Source organism: Protomyctophum bolini (assembly GCF_963924005.1).
Source record: "Protomyctophum bolini genome assembly, chromosome: 14".
NCBI classification, from domain to species: Eukaryota; Metazoa; Chordata; class Actinopteri; order Myctophiformes; family Myctophidae; genus Protomyctophum; species Protomyctophum bolini.
The window spans coordinates 35,694,146-35,712,167 of NC_137875.1; the positions used below are offsets into that span (position 1 = coordinate 35,694,146).

Sequence of the window (18,022 nt, forward strand, 5' to 3'; positions counted from 1 at the left end):
CAGTATTATATACTGTAGATATATTTTTTTGTTGTTTTTTTGTTTAAATATTTTAAGTAATTTTATATATTTTTAAAACAAACCAAATCCATAAATAAAAAATATAATAATTTAAGAAGTATAGCTGATCTACAAGCTTGCCACGCAGGGTGCACGCTTGTTTTCCCGGGCAAACGTCTACGGTAATCTTGGGTCTCGACCTGAAAAGTTTGGGAACCACTGCTTTTAAAGTACACACGTAGACACAACGGTAAGCCGACATTCATTTACTAAATTACTATTAACCACTTATAGTTAAACAATCTATTGTTAGAGAAACCTATACCATAATTACAGCTGTACTTGGATTCTGTTCTCTTTTACGACTACACCAAATATCTCTTAGCCAATCTACAAGCTCATATCGTGAGATTTCATCCCAGAATAGGGATGCTGCATGGGGTTCAAGTATTTAAGTCAATACAATAACAACATACATGATTGGTTAATCATTTTACTAATGGGGTGGCCCGATGGCTGAGTGGTTAGGGCCTGAAAGAGAGTCCCTGATTCAATTCCCGGCTGGGTGACCCATTTGCAGCATATCACTCCCCTACTCACTCTCTCTCCATTGTCCCTGTCAATAGAGCACCGAAGTCTGACGTCAATATCGGTAGAGGGCGCAAATCCACGGGTTCATGTACTTTTTATTTGCATTGTAATCCCCATAGGGGGATTTTAGATCGCCTCATATAAGAACTGTGTTTGAAAAATAAACAAATCATCCAGGCCGTCACACTATGAAGAATCAACTGACTGAGAGAAAACGCTAATGTTACTGCTACTGAATTAGTTACATTTTCGCTAGAAACAGACTGTATCATATATGAGTGACTGACTGTTGCAAGCTATACAGAGACACCTCCCTGACAATAGCGCAGAGACTGCTTGTTTATTTTTGGACCACAAAGCTTATATGAAACGATTTTAACATGACCCCATGTTATTCTCCATAGAGAAATTACTTCTGTGAACCAGGCAGAACCAGTGGATGAGTGAGTGGCGCCTGGACTTCGGCGCTCTATAACGGCTCCAATATCATTGTACTAAAATGACTATTTAGACGTACAAGTAATATTCATGTCATGAATGAACAAACACACCAATGACTAGATTTGAAAATGGCAGAGACTGAGTAGAATCTTATATTTGTATACTGTATGTCAACATATTTCTAATTGTATATAAAGTCACCACTCCTTTGGGGTGTTTTTTTGTCACATTATATGCAGTGTTGGGCAGTTATTAGTTACTAGTAATATATTACTGTAATATTATTACTTTCCCCAGTAAGTATAGTGTAAGGTATTACTCTGCCAAAACAGTAATATTATACCTATTTACTTTGTAAAAAATAGCACATATTACATATTACTTTTTTGTCTGTTGGCTTGAAAAGATTTCATTTAAAAGGTCTAGAGAGATTGCTGCTGTATTTTATAGCCTGTTTGGCTGATTGAATAATAATATTAAGAAGAAGAGTCACCAAACAATTGGATTCAGTTCTAAAAGAAACATATTGTGTTGTTGTACATGCCTTTTTTTGCGGGTGGGGTATGCAAAAGTAATACATACATACATAAAAGAAAAGCAGTGAGCAGCCGTTCTGGCGCTCACCGAGCAATTCGGGATTAAGAGTTTTGCTCATGCAGGGACAGTCACACACATCGACACATTGCTGACCTGGCCTGGAATCGTGCCTGGGACAACCATGGGGTCTGGCTCCCCAGGCTAACCACTATGGCCGTATATATGTAGACTGGCAAGTCAACAAACAACTAAAGTTTTTTTAAATAACAAATAGGTCAGCCTGTGAGGTCAGGTGCAGGACAGAATAGAATACATGACTGCACCTATAGCTCACAGTGCTCCGTTACAGAGAAGAGACTCCACTCTCTTGTCTTTAATTTCTCACATGCAAATGTATGCACGAACGCGAACGCACACGCACACACACAAACACACACACACGGAGTGTTTGCTCTGCCAGATAAAAGCCAAGTGTCTGGAAATGGACCTCACATCTGCATTCCGTTAAACACACTAATAATACCCCCCAACCCCCAAACACAACACTGTGGATGCATACATCGAGAGAGAGAGAGAGGGGAGAGAGAGAGAGAGAGAGAGAGAGAGAGAGAGAGAGAGAGAGAGAGAGAGAGAGAGAGAGAGAGAGAGAGAGAGAGAGAGAGGATTCAACCACAGCTCTGGAAAGTTCCAAAACAAATGTTTAGGATTTACTTAATAGTAAGAAAAGTGTTTCCCCTCTTTTCGCATGCAGTAAGAAGTGATGCCTCAGGTCTACTGTGTATATGTACTGGAGCCAATGATGTAATGTAGTGGTTCTCAAACTTTAGATTTTTATTTCAAGGACTCTCCCATAACTTTGAGAGTGTATAAGGGAACCTGGTTCCTTATGCACACTCAGAGTTACAGACAAGTAAAGGGTCCATTTGGAACCCCTCAAGGAACCCTGAGAGTCCAATTGGACCTCACTTTTGAGAACCACTGATGTAATAGAATTGCATCTGGATCATGTGATTCGACTCTAAATTCAGTGTTTAGCTTTTTAAATCATCATTCAATCGTTGTCCTTCTGAGAGACACAGCGTAACTAAAACCAAACATATGTTAGAAGAAAGAGAAGGGGGAAAAAAAATAATGTATACCCTGTCATAGCTTGCAAAACCCAAGCGACCATATAAAACAGTGGGGAATGCATATCAAATCCCTTGTACAGTAGGCGTGCTTATTCTTTCATGGCGTCCTTTAACTGAAAGCGACCGCAAAGTCCCACAAAATCATTGCAAACGAGGTTGTCGTTGTTAAACAATCGCAAAATGTTGCCAGTGTGCCCCAACGCGATGCCAATATGTAACATCACACCTTATTTTGGTTACAACATTGTGGAATATGATGACGATTGACGATTTATTTTTGTTTGTTTACTTTACCACATTGTAAGAAAATGAAAATGTCCTTCATTCAAAAAATGGCTTGAGTCAGCGTTGGCAACAAAATAGCCTACAGTATGAAAGGGAAAAGTGCTCATTATGCAGAATTCCCCATGTGCATTACACAATCATATTACTGCATTTAGTATCAATTGCATTAATGTGTGCATCACTTATATTTGAATTACTTCATGTGCTGCTGGGTTACGGTAGTTTCTGCTTAATTAACCATAACCAAGTATCACTATAGTTTATAATGAATGTTTGCGTTGATAATCTAAATCTGCAAATAAGCAACTATACAGTAAGCTGGCAAAAAATAATTGTATATAGGCCTATGCCTAATGCCTATAAGATGTAGTGGAGTATTAAAGTAGCCTATAAGAAAATGAAAATAGGCTACTACTCAAGTGAAGCCTATACTCAAAATGTTATGTGCAAATTGTGCACTACAATTCATATGGACCCTGTTATGCATCCATTTGGTTCAATTTGTACACTTAAGAAGATTCTGAGTAAATTTCCACCACTGCACGGTTTGAAAAGGGGAAGCAGGACAAGTCGGGATAATAGGGGTGGGCACGGGAGGGGGGCATCGTTTATCTCACTACAGTCACTCCTACTTTCTCTCGCTCGAGTGTGTGTGTGTGTGTGTGTGTGTGTGTGTGTGTGTGTGTGTGTGTGTGTGTGTGTGTGTGTGTGTGTGGGGGGGGGTGTCTCTGTGAGGGAACGGGGAGGGGGGTCACTGCGGTTTCCCTGCGTCTCATGTGTTCCGTGCGTGGATTCACACTACCAGCACACTCCGTCTCCTCTCCACTGTCAGAAAGTACGAGGACTTTACGGTGAGCAGCAGAGCCGATCTAACGCAGCGCTACTTGGACATAGATACACACACACACACCGGCAAGCCATCATCATGGATATGAAATTACTGGCGGTGGTGACTGTGCTCGCCATGGCCACTTACTACGTGCCTCAGTCACAAGGTAGGCTGTTGATTTATTATGGACTTTTCATTTATTTATGTTTGAAGGACTTGGTGCCTTTTTGGTCGTTTGTTTATACAGCGCTGAACAGATGGCTGCAGGATCCTGCATGTCCAAAACGGTCTACACGTTATTTATCATTGCTATAACAGGACGCAGTTTAAGAATGTTAATAGTATTGATCAATTTTGATTTGTCTTATATGTATTGTGAGGATTTTAAGGTTTGTCTTTTGTCATAGTTGTGAAGAATTCAGATCATTAGAAGTTTCTAATAAAATAATACAGATTTAAATTAATGTGGCATATATATATATATATCATATGTGTGTGTGTGTGTGTGTGTGTGTGTGTGTGTGTGTGTGTGTAGTGCCTAATATACTCAATGTGTGAGTAAGGTGACTTAATAGGGGATTCTAATTCCGAGTTCAGCAAATCATCAATCTCACATTTAATATTTGCAAATAGGCATGCATATCACAGTCCTGCAAATGTCCTACAAATCTCATTCGGTATGTGGTTCAGTTTAATATATATCTCTTTGGTCATTTAAATGCTTTAGTCCAATTTCTTAGTTCATTCTGGTTTATTCTGGATAGTTGTAAAGCATTTGTCGTCGTGCGTAAAATGCATGTGCGGTTGTTAACTTGTTACTTCATGGTGCGCATGCATGCATGCGGCTCTGGCGCGCAGCACACCGTCCTGTCGGATGACTGATTTGTGTGTATTTATCCTACTCTTTGTTTTCATGTAATTACCCGCAAATTAGGGCACTATGAGACAAAACCACAGCCAGCCTACATGGCGACATCAGTCACCTAACCTCGCAGTGCCGTGCGCCTTTATCATGCTAATACGTTGAGACAACACGTTTAGAGTGTAAAAAATCATTTGCATAGCGGTCATGTTTTTAATCCACGGACGCAAATTCTCCCACCATCTGTTTCAAATCCTATGGCTTTACAAAGTGGTGTGATCCGGTGATATCGGCTGATAAGCAATGCCATTCTGTTATCTGCAGTGGTGTGGGCCCGCGCGTTAAAAAAAAATGCCGATTTTAAATAGCGTTTCCCCACAGTCTATCTCCACCACGGGGGTTGTGAACTGTGCAGAGTAAGAGCAGGCTCCATTTACATATTTTTTTGTTGGTTTCATCCATTTTACCAGATGTCAAACATATAGCCTAGGATAGAATCTAATATATGAAGGGTGAAGGCTCGTGGACGTTTAGCAGCCTTTAAAACAGAACTTATATTAAAGCACTTCATTGCCAAGTATGATGAGTTTTGTCGTCTTGGCATTGGTGCAGCGACATAAAACCGACTACCACAACGCACATAGAATATTAGAAGTTGAAGCCAGACAATTAGCCAATGGGCTGCATGTGCTATTCTTAACACACGTGCATGTAATGTTATCGACTATAATCTGAACAATATTGCCTCATTTTCTTGAACAATCACCAAAGGGGTCTTTTTTCATTGACCTGAAAGCAGAGTGTACACTGGGATATATTAGTCTAGCCTATATATATGTAAGAGGTTTGAGAACAATACATTTTTATATAACCAGTACATCAGACTCTATTTGTCTAGTGGTCCAAAAATGTTTATTTGCGCCGGGCCAAATGTCCCCATAGTGTATTCAGCGAGCAGATGGGAACAGTTAAACTTACCACTATGATTAAATACGGGCTTTTATCTCTTTTCTTGACCATGTTGCTGATTGATTTGAATACAGTCAATGTTTTTTTAACTAATAAAACATAGGCCGATACTCTATCTTCCTCAGACATTTATGGTGCATGTAAGGGGAAACCATAAGGGGTCCATTTGTTTACACAGCCACAGTTGAACAAACACATAATTTGACTTCATACAGTCATAAAAGACATACACACAAAGCATGCAGTGTATGCTTTCTCCGCCCCACACCTTAGTTCAAACACAAAAATCCTCAGTTTTAACGTTTTCATTTGTAATACACTCACCCTGCACATTTTCTCCCTCTCAGAGTAAAACGAACACTGACAATTTGGCTGTGTGCTTAGTTATTTCCATCCACTCCATGTCACAGAGTGTATGGAACTAAAGTTGGTTTTATACACAGTTTGCAGGACTGGGTCGCTTGCCGAAAATCAGTTCCTGTCAGCAAGCGACACAGTCGTACTATCATTTAAATAGATATACCTGCTATTGTTAAGCGGGGTCCCCCAGGGCTCACAGCAGGTCTGCTATTTTTTCCTCCTTCTACACCAAATCTCTTTGCTAAAGCGTGTCCTGGTGCAAGCCGCTGTGACCTTGTAGATCTGCTATATTGCCCAAACGTTCTAGAATAGAGACACTGGGGTTCATGTGGTTAATTGGGGAATAATGAAGAGCTGGGACTCCAGGTGAAAGTAATGAGGAAAAAACTGGTAGAATCAGTAATCATTATCAGTAATGTCCAGAACCAGAGCATTTTTATACTCTAAAATACTCACATTTGGACACTCATGCAGAGTTAAGATTTTAAAACGGTAGATGTTACTGTATGCTTTGTTCCAACTACATGACAGGGGGTTGCACAATCACAAGTGACAGAACTAAATGTAACTCTGTTCTTTCTTTGGTCTCCATGATGCAGCCAAACCCATCAGCCTGGTGGAGAGATGCTCCTGTCGTTCCACGGTCAACTCTCTCCCTCGAGGCATCATCCGCGAACTGAGGTTCATCCACACTCCCAACTGCCCCTTCCAAGTGATGTAAGTATACGCCCGTCCCCCCATAGTATCTGACAGCTCCGACATGGCGGATGAAAAGTAAAAGCTGCAATCTGTAAATGTTTGGTGTCCTAAACTTCACTGGGGTTTGGACCAAACGTTTACAGCTGAAGCAAGAGGGACACGTAGGAACATGCTATTGAGAATCGTAATTCAATAAGGTTTTGGCTTATCAATTTGCTTATCGATTTGGGGAATCAGACATCACGTTGTGTCTCCAGAAACAAGAGTCGTCATTTCCCATGTTATTGGGGATTCTGAATTGAATAAGGTTATCATTCATACAAGTTCCACATCGCAGATTAAATGTATACTCTATCATATCGCATAACAGTGTTGTTTCTACAAGCTAACATCGAGGCGCAAACAAGCAACACCATTCATTACACGGCAGTCTATAAGACAGGCTTCAGCGGCAGCCGGCCAGTGTGCTTGTTAAAGCCTAGTTTAGCTATTCTACGACTGTGCCGGACACCAAAAATAACTAGTCGTGAAGCTGTTACTTTCAACGAGCGTTGCAGTCCGTACAGCCAATAAATGAAGGTTCTATCACATAGTGGAAGTGGCACAAACACAAGCTCACTCACTCCTGGCTCAAAAAGAAGGTTTTTCAATAAAAAGGACAGGTTTCCTCCTCAGAAGACATTTCTCACCATCAATCTTTTGGATGTGACAGGCAGAGAAAGGAGCTGTGCATGAGTGTGCGTGTGTGTGTGTGTGTGTGTGTGTGTGTGTGTGTACACGCGCACACACACACTCACACACACACACACACACACACTCTCACACACACACACACACACACACACACACACACACACACACACACACACACACACACACACAGAGAAAGACGTTTCTTTTTATGCAGATCCCCAAGACAGACAGCCTGACACATCCACAGGAAGTGTGGTCTATTGGTGTTTAAAAGAGAGTGAATGTGAAGGAAATTGGATGTTGCTTTGTTTTTGACAGGAAAGCAATAATTGTGGGTCGACGCAATTGGTTTTGGTTCCCGTTTACTTCCCACGCAGTGGTCTGAGCTTTTAATGGTCCAGTCTTACTCATTCTTCTGGTTTATGTGGAGCACGTTTTTTTTAAAGGAGGAAATGAGCAATTCCGTGCTTGCTTGATACACTTTTGATGGGAGGAGTGTCATGTCAATATAGCCTCAAGGGGACATGACAGCTCTATCAAACCAAATAAACTGTGTCCGATAATGATAAACAGGGAACGTGTAATGGAGTGGGCATGATGTCACCACATGGGGATATATGATCCTCACGCTGACCCTTTCTGCAAATAGCCTCCATGTTATTCGGAACTGGGTAAATAACCAATAGCCGCATGTCAATGCATGGAACACGATTGTCATTCTCTCAATAAATTGTCATTATCTCAATAAAATATATTTTAACCACATTATCCCTAGCGATCCTATTCTGGCCACGTCAAAATAGGTGAAAACAGACAAACTTTCAGCGAAAATAGATCAAATAAATATAGGCGAAATAGCAGATCTACAACCTCTTTATAGTCTCCTGAATAAATGCAAATGATGATGCCACAATCTACATAATGTGCACATACGCCGTCTATGGAGCTCCTCAGCTAAACGTGTCTTTTTCTTTTCATTACATTTTCTATTTAGTGCCAAGCTGAAGACAAACAAAGAGGTTTGTCTTAACCCAGAGATCAGGTGGCTGCAGCAATACCTGAAGAATGCTATCCAAAAGTAAGTGGCTTCACATCCAACTAATGCTTAAACATTATGGCCTTTTCCAGTCAGTCAGTGATTGGTTTGGGTATTATGTAGCCTATACATGACTGTAATCCTACATGTGTTTGGGTTAAGGACAGGTTTGGATTTCTTCTGATACTGTATATTGTTACTTATAATGTATTCATTCATGAGATTGAACTTTGATTTATTCTTGGAAAGATGGTTGAGGTTAGCCTTCGTTTCTGACGTAGTCAAATTTACAATTACGAAAACAAGCAAAAGAACAAACATATCAATCACAGAACAATAGGATTGAATTTAAACAGTTGCAGCTTGAAACACAAGGGGCTAGAAAAGTCCTAAACTCTGCAAGAGATGGAAGAACCTTAGTCTCCAGAGTACTCTATGTGGGAGGCCATTCCAAGAGCGGCACCACAGGAGAATGTACTATCAAGCTCTTGGGAATTTATGAACTACTAAGCAGTCATTAGAACAAGTCATGTGGCCAACAAGGTTGAAATGTAAGGAGGTAGCTTGCTGATAAGGGTCTTAAAATATATACAAATACCAGTGTTTGTTATGCCTCTCTACAAGAGAAGGCCAACCAACCGTATTACAGTATTTAGGACACATTTTATAGTAGACACAATAGCATAGCCACTTTCACTCTTGCATTCCTATTAGGGAACTTTTCATACAATTTCCAAAATAGCAGATGTACAAGCTCACAGCATGTTGGATTGCAACACGTCGTTGTGAGCTTGTACGTCTGCTATTTCCAAAAATGTATTGAAGAGCGCATAAGTGGTTGCGATTTGACACAGAGCAGCATGCCTATAAATCATATCACCACAACCCATGAATGATAACAACATTGCTACAATAATCCCCTTCCCACTAAATAAACGAAACCCGGTTCCGTTTCTGTACAGGAAGCCAACTTTCTGTCTCAACTTGTTAGCGAGGTTTTCCAAATGGAATTCAAATGTAAATTTCCCATACTCAGTGACTCTCTCAACACTTGAACGAGCTGTAGAAACTCTCACCGCCACAGAGTCAAGCGGGCGAGGATGCAAATGTGCGTCTAAGTACTTGTATTTCACCTATCAATGGCCTATTAGGAGAGTGACAGCCCTTAACAGCCCAATAGTCCCAACCTGGAACATGCAGGTACATGATTAAGCACAGGAGTACGCGGTGACTGGCTGACAACTCATGTCCCTGTGATAGCAGATAATGAGAGTCACACACCGCTGGTTTGTCTACCATACTGTACATCAAGGCCCACCCGCATTAATATGAAAGTGCCCACATGTGGTCGCTGAACCAGTTGTGAGACGATGACGAAGTTGGACATGTTCTTTGAAAGAGAAACCAGACTCAGACATGTATCCACATACTGTAGTAGCATAGCGCCCTTCAACTCTCCCCCCCACCCCCCACCCTGTAGCACCGTCCGACTCTCCCCCAACCCCCCCCCCCCCCCCCTGTCTCTCCTCGTCTGCCTCGGGAGGAGAGAGGAGTCTGTCCCGACGAGGCTGAGGTGTTAATCGGGCTTTCGCATAACAAAACATCTCAGGTAGAGAGTGGATGATGCCTCTTTGCAAATGCAACGCGGGGCTGCATGCATTCAATTTTGTGTAACACATTCAAACCGACTCCCCGTGGGAACGACTGCACATATAGAGTCACACTTTAAAACGATAGGGTGATTTTTTTGCTGTATAATAAATCTAATAACTCTAGATGGCACATTTTCAAGGAAATAATTTGTTGGGTGAATTTGTTTGACGTGACGACTGATCGGCGTAATTACTTTGTGAGTGATGTGCAGCATAGCTCACATAAATCCCCCATAAAAGTCAGCCAATCTCAAAACAAGTAGCCTTTCCCGTGTTACGTATGGCGATAAAAGCCTGTGTGAAAGCATTGCCTTGATTGATATATGCTTCATCATGAAGTATTTCTTAATGTCGTACAGCGGGGGCTCAGAATAGTAAAAAGATATTCAAAGAAATCACTTGGAAGAAAATCCCTCTGCCAATCAACAGCTAAAATGTTCTCGTCCCCAATGGCCAGCTAATAGTTCACGGGGTTGCGTGTTCCCTCGAATAAAACGAAACAAAATCTCGTTCATGGTTGCGTAAAAGAGGGGCCGGCCAAGATGATGTGTTTGGCTCCATATCCTTGAATCAACTGGGGACACTTTGGAACACCAAAGCAGTCTAATACTGGCTTCTCTCACAGGCATACTTTGGCAGACAAGTCATAGTGGAATAAATTCTCATTATAAGTTCTCAAAGTGGTGTTTATTGGTGAGAGCCAATAGCCAAGAAGAGTTTCACTGAGTGTACATATTTCACTGTCTCTTCATTGGCGATGTCTGTACTCTTCCTTGCACGAACTAATCTGTGGGTATTATGCGCCAGCCAACTCAGCCACACTGTAAAATGAAGTGTTCATTTCACATGGAGGGTGCCGAAATGGACCTGAACAGGTTCATTTGTGCACTCTCAGTTAAATTAACACTGTTTTTGTTTACAATCTGCTTTCCAGCAGCCTCTGCCTAATATACGATGTTATCATATTTCAGTTTTCTGTGCTTGTTTTTCTCTGGCATTAACTAAATTTCACTATTTCTGTGTTTCTTAGGATGAAGAAAGCCAAACAGAGCGTCTAGAGAGAGAGAGATCTAGCAGATGGACCGACAGAGCTCTGGACCATCACTACAGATATGTGACATGTGTAATGTGTGTGATTATCTGGCATGCTATACAGCACTTACCCTGCCTCCTCCCCGTGATGCGGGTCCCCTTAGCACGGAACCAGCCAATGAACTCGTCAACCATGGCCACCAAATCCGCCTCAGTCAACTCTATCACCAACACCACTGCCCTATCCATCATAATACACGCTCCTGTTGCAAACTATGTAATTATTATCTGTCCCGCGCGAGTGTATGTTTTTATAACTCTGATGTACATACTGTATGTTTTCTTTTTGTCATGTTTATTGGACCTCATAGTAAAGAGCTATTTTTGGAGCCGTTTTGTCCCCCTGGCCTGTCTGTCATTTAGGAGTCAGGGTTTTAGTGTCACGCGGGGTGGGGGGGGGGGGGGGGGGCAATCGCGTAGCCACATCTGGGCCCCCTGGGACTCGGGTGAGACCGTGCGAGGGGTAGAGATGGAAGGTTCGCGGTTAGGTGACGGTCATCCTAAAACACCCGACACATCGACCGTCATCTAGCTTGTTTTTCCGTACTGCCTTTGGGGCGTGTGCAGGGGTCCTCTGAGGATGAAGAGCGCTGTGAAATTGTGAGGAAGGGCAGGACACTTTGTGGTCAGCGGCCGTGAAGAGAGACGGCCTTTCTATAGCTAATCCCTCGCAATGGATCCTTGCTGGATGAAACGGCGTGGAATGCTCTAGATGTTTGTGTTCCCAGAAAATTAACCACTTAAGCCCTATATATACTTAGTTGTGCGACGAATAGCGGAAGTAGCCAATGTACAATCTCACAATGCATTGTGTTGTTGTGAGCTTGTAGATCTGCTACTTTAGCTATTTCTTTTACAACCTTTGAAAATGTAACTTTTGGGGGATTTTCTTTGCCGATAATAGCATGCAAAATAGGGATGCCAGGGTGAATTACAGAGTTGAGCAGCTTCTCTTTAAAGCTAAAAATGGCGCCGTATGTTGGAATTTCACTGGGTGCCAAGTGCCAACCACTCCCCACACAATATAAGAGTCTAGTAAAAATGCTAATTAGAATACTTTTGTCATGGAAATTCTGATGCCGGCACAGCAGAGTAATTCCTGACCCTATGTTGTGTCTATGATCATGTGACCTTATGTTACCCAACATCCATGTGTTTTTGTTTTTTTTCTATAATTCCTGAACATCTGGAGGCCAAATTTAGTTAATTGAGCAACCAATGGGTCTTGGCTTTTCGGGAATCATAAACTTTCATTTCATCAGAGCCCAAGAAAAACAAATGGGATTTTAGCTACAACAAAATAAAATGATTCAGCCATGTCAGCAATGTATCATTAGTACTAAGATAACTCACCAGATGCTAATTAATTACTTGACAGAAAGCCACGATGTGGAGAACTATTATGTAATGTGAATAGTTCTTGTGCTGTTAATAATAGAGGCATTGCCAACAGTATTTGTTGCTGTAGTAGTAGACGTAGTATCATCAGTAGAGGTAGTACTAGCAAGAGTAGTAATAGTAATAATAGTAGTAGTAGTAGTAGTAGTAGTAATAATATAGAAGGGTTTGACTAGCTACTCCTGTTATACAGAATAGATAACAATGCACTTTATATCCAATGTATTCATTTGTCAACAATAAATCTACAGAGAGAATCCCTCAGTCTATCACTAAGTGCATGAGGTCATTTGAAGTGTCATGTTCCCTCAAAATGTCTTTGTGATGAATTCTGTTCCTAATTGTAAGAACGGACTACAGACGTCCATGGGAGATGTCACCTTTTCAATATGAGTACTACCCTTCCTATTATGTAAAACTAATATCAAACAAATATTTTATTTTTGTACTCTTTTATGTCAATTTTGTGTCCATACAGTGTAGTATAGTCAGACATTTATATGAAGGAGAAATTAGCCTTTTATTTGTTTTTATCATTCAATGTATATATATATAAAAGAAACTTGTATACAAATACAGTAAAGGTTATTCTTAAAAGGTATGGTGAATCTATCATTTCATTATTTTCAACATGCAACACGCACCTTTTCTTCATACAGACTTGTAGCATTCACCTCAGAAATCCTTTCTGGGGGACATTGCATTGATTTACTTTCATTCCATATCCCCTTACCGCAACCGTAACCATAACCAATCCAAACTGCATGAACCCACACTACATCTTACCCCCAACCGTAAAAAACTGCAGTCACATTTGAATGAGTACATCAATGTTGTCCCCAATTAGACATATGTTTCCAATCAACAGGTTTGATGTCCGAAATGTGTCCCCGGTCCCAAATATGGCCTGTAAGCACACAAACACAAACGCACGCAAACACAACTGTGAAGAGGTGCACCTGCCTCACGAGTACACACAAATCACATCATGGCTATCAGGCGGAAAAAACAAAATGGGTAAACAAATCTGTTCAAGTAGATCCAGTGTAGATAATATTTAGTCATAAGCACTTGTTAATACTTTTCATTGGTTAAACATTCATAAACCCACAAACAGACCTCTTTTAAACTGGGTATAGGCAAACATTTTCAAACCGTTTCTAAATTGTTCATAGAAATAGCAAAAGCTCAAGTAAAGATAGGGCATTAATTTATGAGAAAAACTAAAGGATGAAATGTGTGCATGACGATATTTAGTTTACATGGAGAGCCTTGAAGCTATACAGTATCAAAATATTACGACACCCAAATTAGTCAGACCACAGAACCACAGAGAAATGAGAGACATAACACAGGACGGAGGCTGTTTCACCGACAACAACATACAGCTGCCTGCCAGTACAAACTGTTACTGTATGTATGTGTGGGTCATTAGGGCAGTCTGAAGGCTTTGATGTGAGAGCGTGTGTTTAGAATGGCAAAAACGAGAGCCAGGGATAAATGATCCTGCTTGTTATTTAACCATTAACTCCAACGAGCAGCCATTAAGGAAAACATTAGAGTTAAAAGCGATGAACTTTGAACTTTTGCTGTACGGCCCCTACAGTATGTGAGGCAGAGCACAGTCGGGTAGGAGATGAGAGGATGACCACCGATCGAGACTTTAGAGAAAGATAATGGCCTATCAGCGTGCATCTATTTCTCTACGTGTTAACTGATCAGCTTTGAAGTCTCATTTAAAAAGGAAAATCAGAGGCAGTATTCCTCCCCGGGCAGATAAAGCCTTGGAGCTCTGTTGTAACAATTTGGAATAAAAAATAAGTTCCTTATGCAATACTAGAATACAAAGAAATCTGAAGTGGCCTGCAGGTATCGACAGGCCATTATTATGTTCCTTCCCTGCTAATGTGAAGACTGTTCTATCTGGCAGCTTTGTACCATGTGAGCTTGTATCACCCCTTTAGTACGTTGTGTTCTTATGTTCTCATACCTCTACATTTGATCTGTATTCTAACTCAAAACCATTTGTATTTGTTCATTCACTACAGTATATTCATTAAAAACCTTAAGACAAAACATAACCAGAGTGTGATTTGTTGTTCTTCATCTAAAACGCTGTATGCTGACCGTTAAAGCTACAATCTGGAACTCATTTTAAATAAGAAAATGTTATTTTCTATATAGTAGAGCAGTATAGTTCTCAAAGGGGGGTCCGGGGACCCCTAGAGGGTCCTTGGTGTGGTTCCACTTCCAGGGGGTTCCCCGCAACCACTTAACAATTTTGTATGCTTTGGCTATTAAAAAATTGCAGATACAAGCTCACAAGAAAGTCAAAGTGTTTGAAAAATGTTGAATAATTTTGATGAAATCTTAGGTATATGTTAATGCAATATAACTGGCACATCTGCAGTGGTTGGAGGTGTTCTCCCATACCTAGAAATGTAGACCCTGGTGTCAGGCTGGACTCTTCTGGCCCAAAGCTGTCTTGTGAGAGCGGGGTTCGAATCCCCGTTGACACAACAAAACGTACACATTGCAGCTTTAACCCATTCAGGCCTGATGTCGAAATTGAAAAGATGTCTTGTCTAAAGCCTCCAGTTTTCTGAAGTATACCCATGTATCAGTGGTGCTCAATATTTCATATCAAGGACCCCAAAAATTATATCTAATTGGCCACCGACCCCCATCTGAAAATATGTTGTTCCAGGGACCCCCCCCCCAGAAGCAAAGATTTGATTAGTTCGCTCTGAAAGAATATATATTCCAAATTTGCACCACATTTTCACGATTTTTCAAAAATAACAGACCTACAAGTTGTAGCGCGCCACTGCTATTTTTCAATAGCTAAATTATAACATAATGTTTAAAACACCAAAAGGGGTTCCCGCCCCCAAAATGGGTTAGAGTACTCAGCCTATACATGGCCATAATGATCGTTCCATTTTGCAGACTGAAAAGACAGGAGTGTGGGGTTGCACATGAGGCCAAGAACGTACATGTAGCAACATAATCTCTCATCTACTGCAAAGCGGTGATGTCTGTGATACTTCATAACTCACGGGGTTGGCTGGACCTCTGCCAACACACTCACCAGTTAAAACTATGCAGGTGGTGAGTCTGGTGCCAAGGAAGCATATACGCTGCAGTAATAATGAATGTCAAAAATGTTTACGTGCCATAATTTTATACGTTTTTTTTACGTGCACATTTCATATCCTTGTAAACGGAAAATGTGAAATGTTGGATGAAATGTCCCATTTTTTTCTCCAAAAGCAAGCAAGAATGTGATATTGCTGTTTGCATGGCTGCAACCTCTACCACATAAATACTGTAGAACGCAAACAGTGCCATGTTTCAGAGACAAAAGGGTTACAGGGATACAATATATAAATGTCACTTCCTATTTCCAATAACTATATGACTCAATTTACAGGTCACGACCGCAACGCCCCCAATACAAGTACAGGTGTAGTAAAACTAACATGATCAAAACATTACAAATGTTTAATTACCCGTTACCACTAAGCCCTATTTCACAGGCTTCTTAGCTGGTGAAAAATAGCCACGCTGTAGCTGCACGGCAACGCGTTGTGTGAGCTTATAGATCAAGATTTTTGACGGAGTTCATTGTGATGGGGCAGAAACTAATGATGCAATAGTGGTAGGTTTGCGTAAGGGATCGCTACTTCAGTATCTAGCCGGAGGGTGGCTGGGCACAGGGCCGACCTAAACACAATACAGACACGCTCGGCTCACTGTGTGTCAGCCAGCCTGAGAGACAAGCAGGACAGGTAAGGCTTAAAACAGGCCTGTAGTGACTCAAATTCCTCCTTTGCAGAATGCAGACGATAATCGATTTAAGAGCGATCAACCACTTCAGAGAGGCCAACTGCCGAGATTCATTTATTCATTTTTTTCCCAGGATTAATCTCTGAAGTTATCAGTTCAAGTCCATGCTGCAGACTATCGGGATCCATGAAAATACTAAATGAAAAGGTCACCCTTTGGCTATGGAATAATGTAACCGTGCACTATCTCTTGTTCAGCTTGCTCAATCTGAATGGAATGCGCGACATCGGAGGAGCCATGTGCAATTCATATTCCACGTTGTTTTTAAAACTCCGTCGGGTGGGGGGGGGGGGGAGGGTTTAGGGTTCACAACCACACTTGCCAGACGATGGAAGTGACACCTTTGACGGAGGAGTGAAGATTTGTCATGTGAAATGCAACAAACGACAGAAAATAAAGGACAAATAAAACATATGTGCTCGTTTAACTGGCGTGTTCCCTCCATCCAGAGCTCTAAAGGTTCCCAGATGTTGCAGGGACCGAGCTGCCTCAGTGGGAGCCACTCAGAGGACGACGACGTCGCTATAATGAAAAGTGCTGGTGTGCGAGTCTGACGGTATGAATGTGTAGGTGTGTTGCGTGGATGTCACTAATGTAATAGTCATCTGAACAGACACTTGGAGAAAGCTGCTAGTGTCTGAGCATTTATGGTAAATGGTTCACGTTTCTTATAATGCCTGCAGAGCGCTTTACAAATGTACACATGCAGAGGTAAACCTGCGACATGCAGCTAGGGGTTCAATGTCTCGCTCAATGACACTTCAACGTGAAGCCAGGACGGGAGAAGGCGGGGCTAGAACCAGGAACCATCTGGTTGCCAAATGGCCGCCGCTTTACCTCCTGAGCGACTGCCGCCCACCAGTTGTTAATACAATTCCATAAGGCGGTACAGTCTACTTAGGAAAGCTGTGTGTGTGTGTGTGTGTCTGTGTGTGTCTGTGTGTGTCAGTGTCTGTGTCTGTGTCTGTGTGTGTGTGTGTGTGTGTGTGTGTGTGTGTGTGTGTGTGACTGTGTGTGTGTGTGTGTGTGTGTGTGTGTGTGTGTGTGTGTGTGTGTGTGTGTGACTGTGTGTGACTGTGTGTGTGTGAAGTGAACCATTTCAGACTGAATACAAGATTTCCCTGCTAACAACGCTCCCCCCTACCTCAAGGAACTCGCCACCCTTCAATCCTCAACTCACTCGCTCCGCTCCTCAAACACTAACCTTCCTCGAACCCATCAAGACTAACCTGCGCACCATGGGTGACCGCCTGACCGGGCCTTCTGCTCGCCGGTCGCCCCCCCCCCCCGAACTGTGGAACGCTCTCTCCCTGCCCACCTGAGAGCACCACAGTCGGGGGACACTTTCAAGAGAGGACCAAAGACTTTCCTTTTTAACAAAGCATTTTTATAGCCTTATGTTTTAATCGTGTTCCCGTTTTCTTAGATGTTTTTAATGGTGTGACGTTTCTTCTGTTTTTATTAATTTGCTGTAGCACCTTGAGATTCTTATGAATGTAGTGTGTTATAAAGAAAATCCATTATTATTATTATTATTACTTCCTTCCTTCTGCCTTAACAGAAGTGAGGATCTACATAAAACATTACTCTACTTCAGGG

General features: G+C 41.6%; 1 protein-coding gene across 1 annotated transcript; it reads left to right on the top strand.

Annotated features, from left to right (window-relative positions):
- The first annotated feature begins 3,753 nt into the window (after positions 1-3,753).
- Positions 3,754-13,175, top strand: cxcl12a (chemokine (C-X-C motif) ligand 12a (stromal cell-derived factor 1)). The gene is made up of 4 exons (XM_080782311.1): positions 3,754-3,979; positions 6,604-6,721; positions 8,391-8,474; positions 11,115-13,175. The coding sequence occupies exons 1-4, from the start codon at positions 3,910-3,912 to the stop codon at positions 11,140-11,142; spliced, it is 300 nt and encodes a 99-aa protein (XP_080638437.1). The 5' UTR covers positions 3,754-3,909; the 3' UTR covers positions 11,143-13,175.
- Positions 13,176-18,022: the final 4,847 nt, after the last annotated feature.

Bases quoted from the DNA above. Each gene is read 5' to 3' on its own strand.
- cxcl12a (XM_080782311.1), top strand. From the start codon at position 3,910: ATGGATATGAAATTACTGGCGGTGGTGACTGTGCTCGCCATGGCCACT. The intron at 6,722-8,390 runs GTAAGTATACGC...TTTTCTATTTAG, and splicing joins AACTGCCCCTTCCAAGTGAT to TGCCAAGCTGAAGACAAACA. The intron at 8,475-11,114 runs GTAAGTGGCTTC...TGTGTTTCTTAG, and splicing joins CTGAAGAATGCTATCCAAAA to GATGAAGAAAGCCAAACAGA.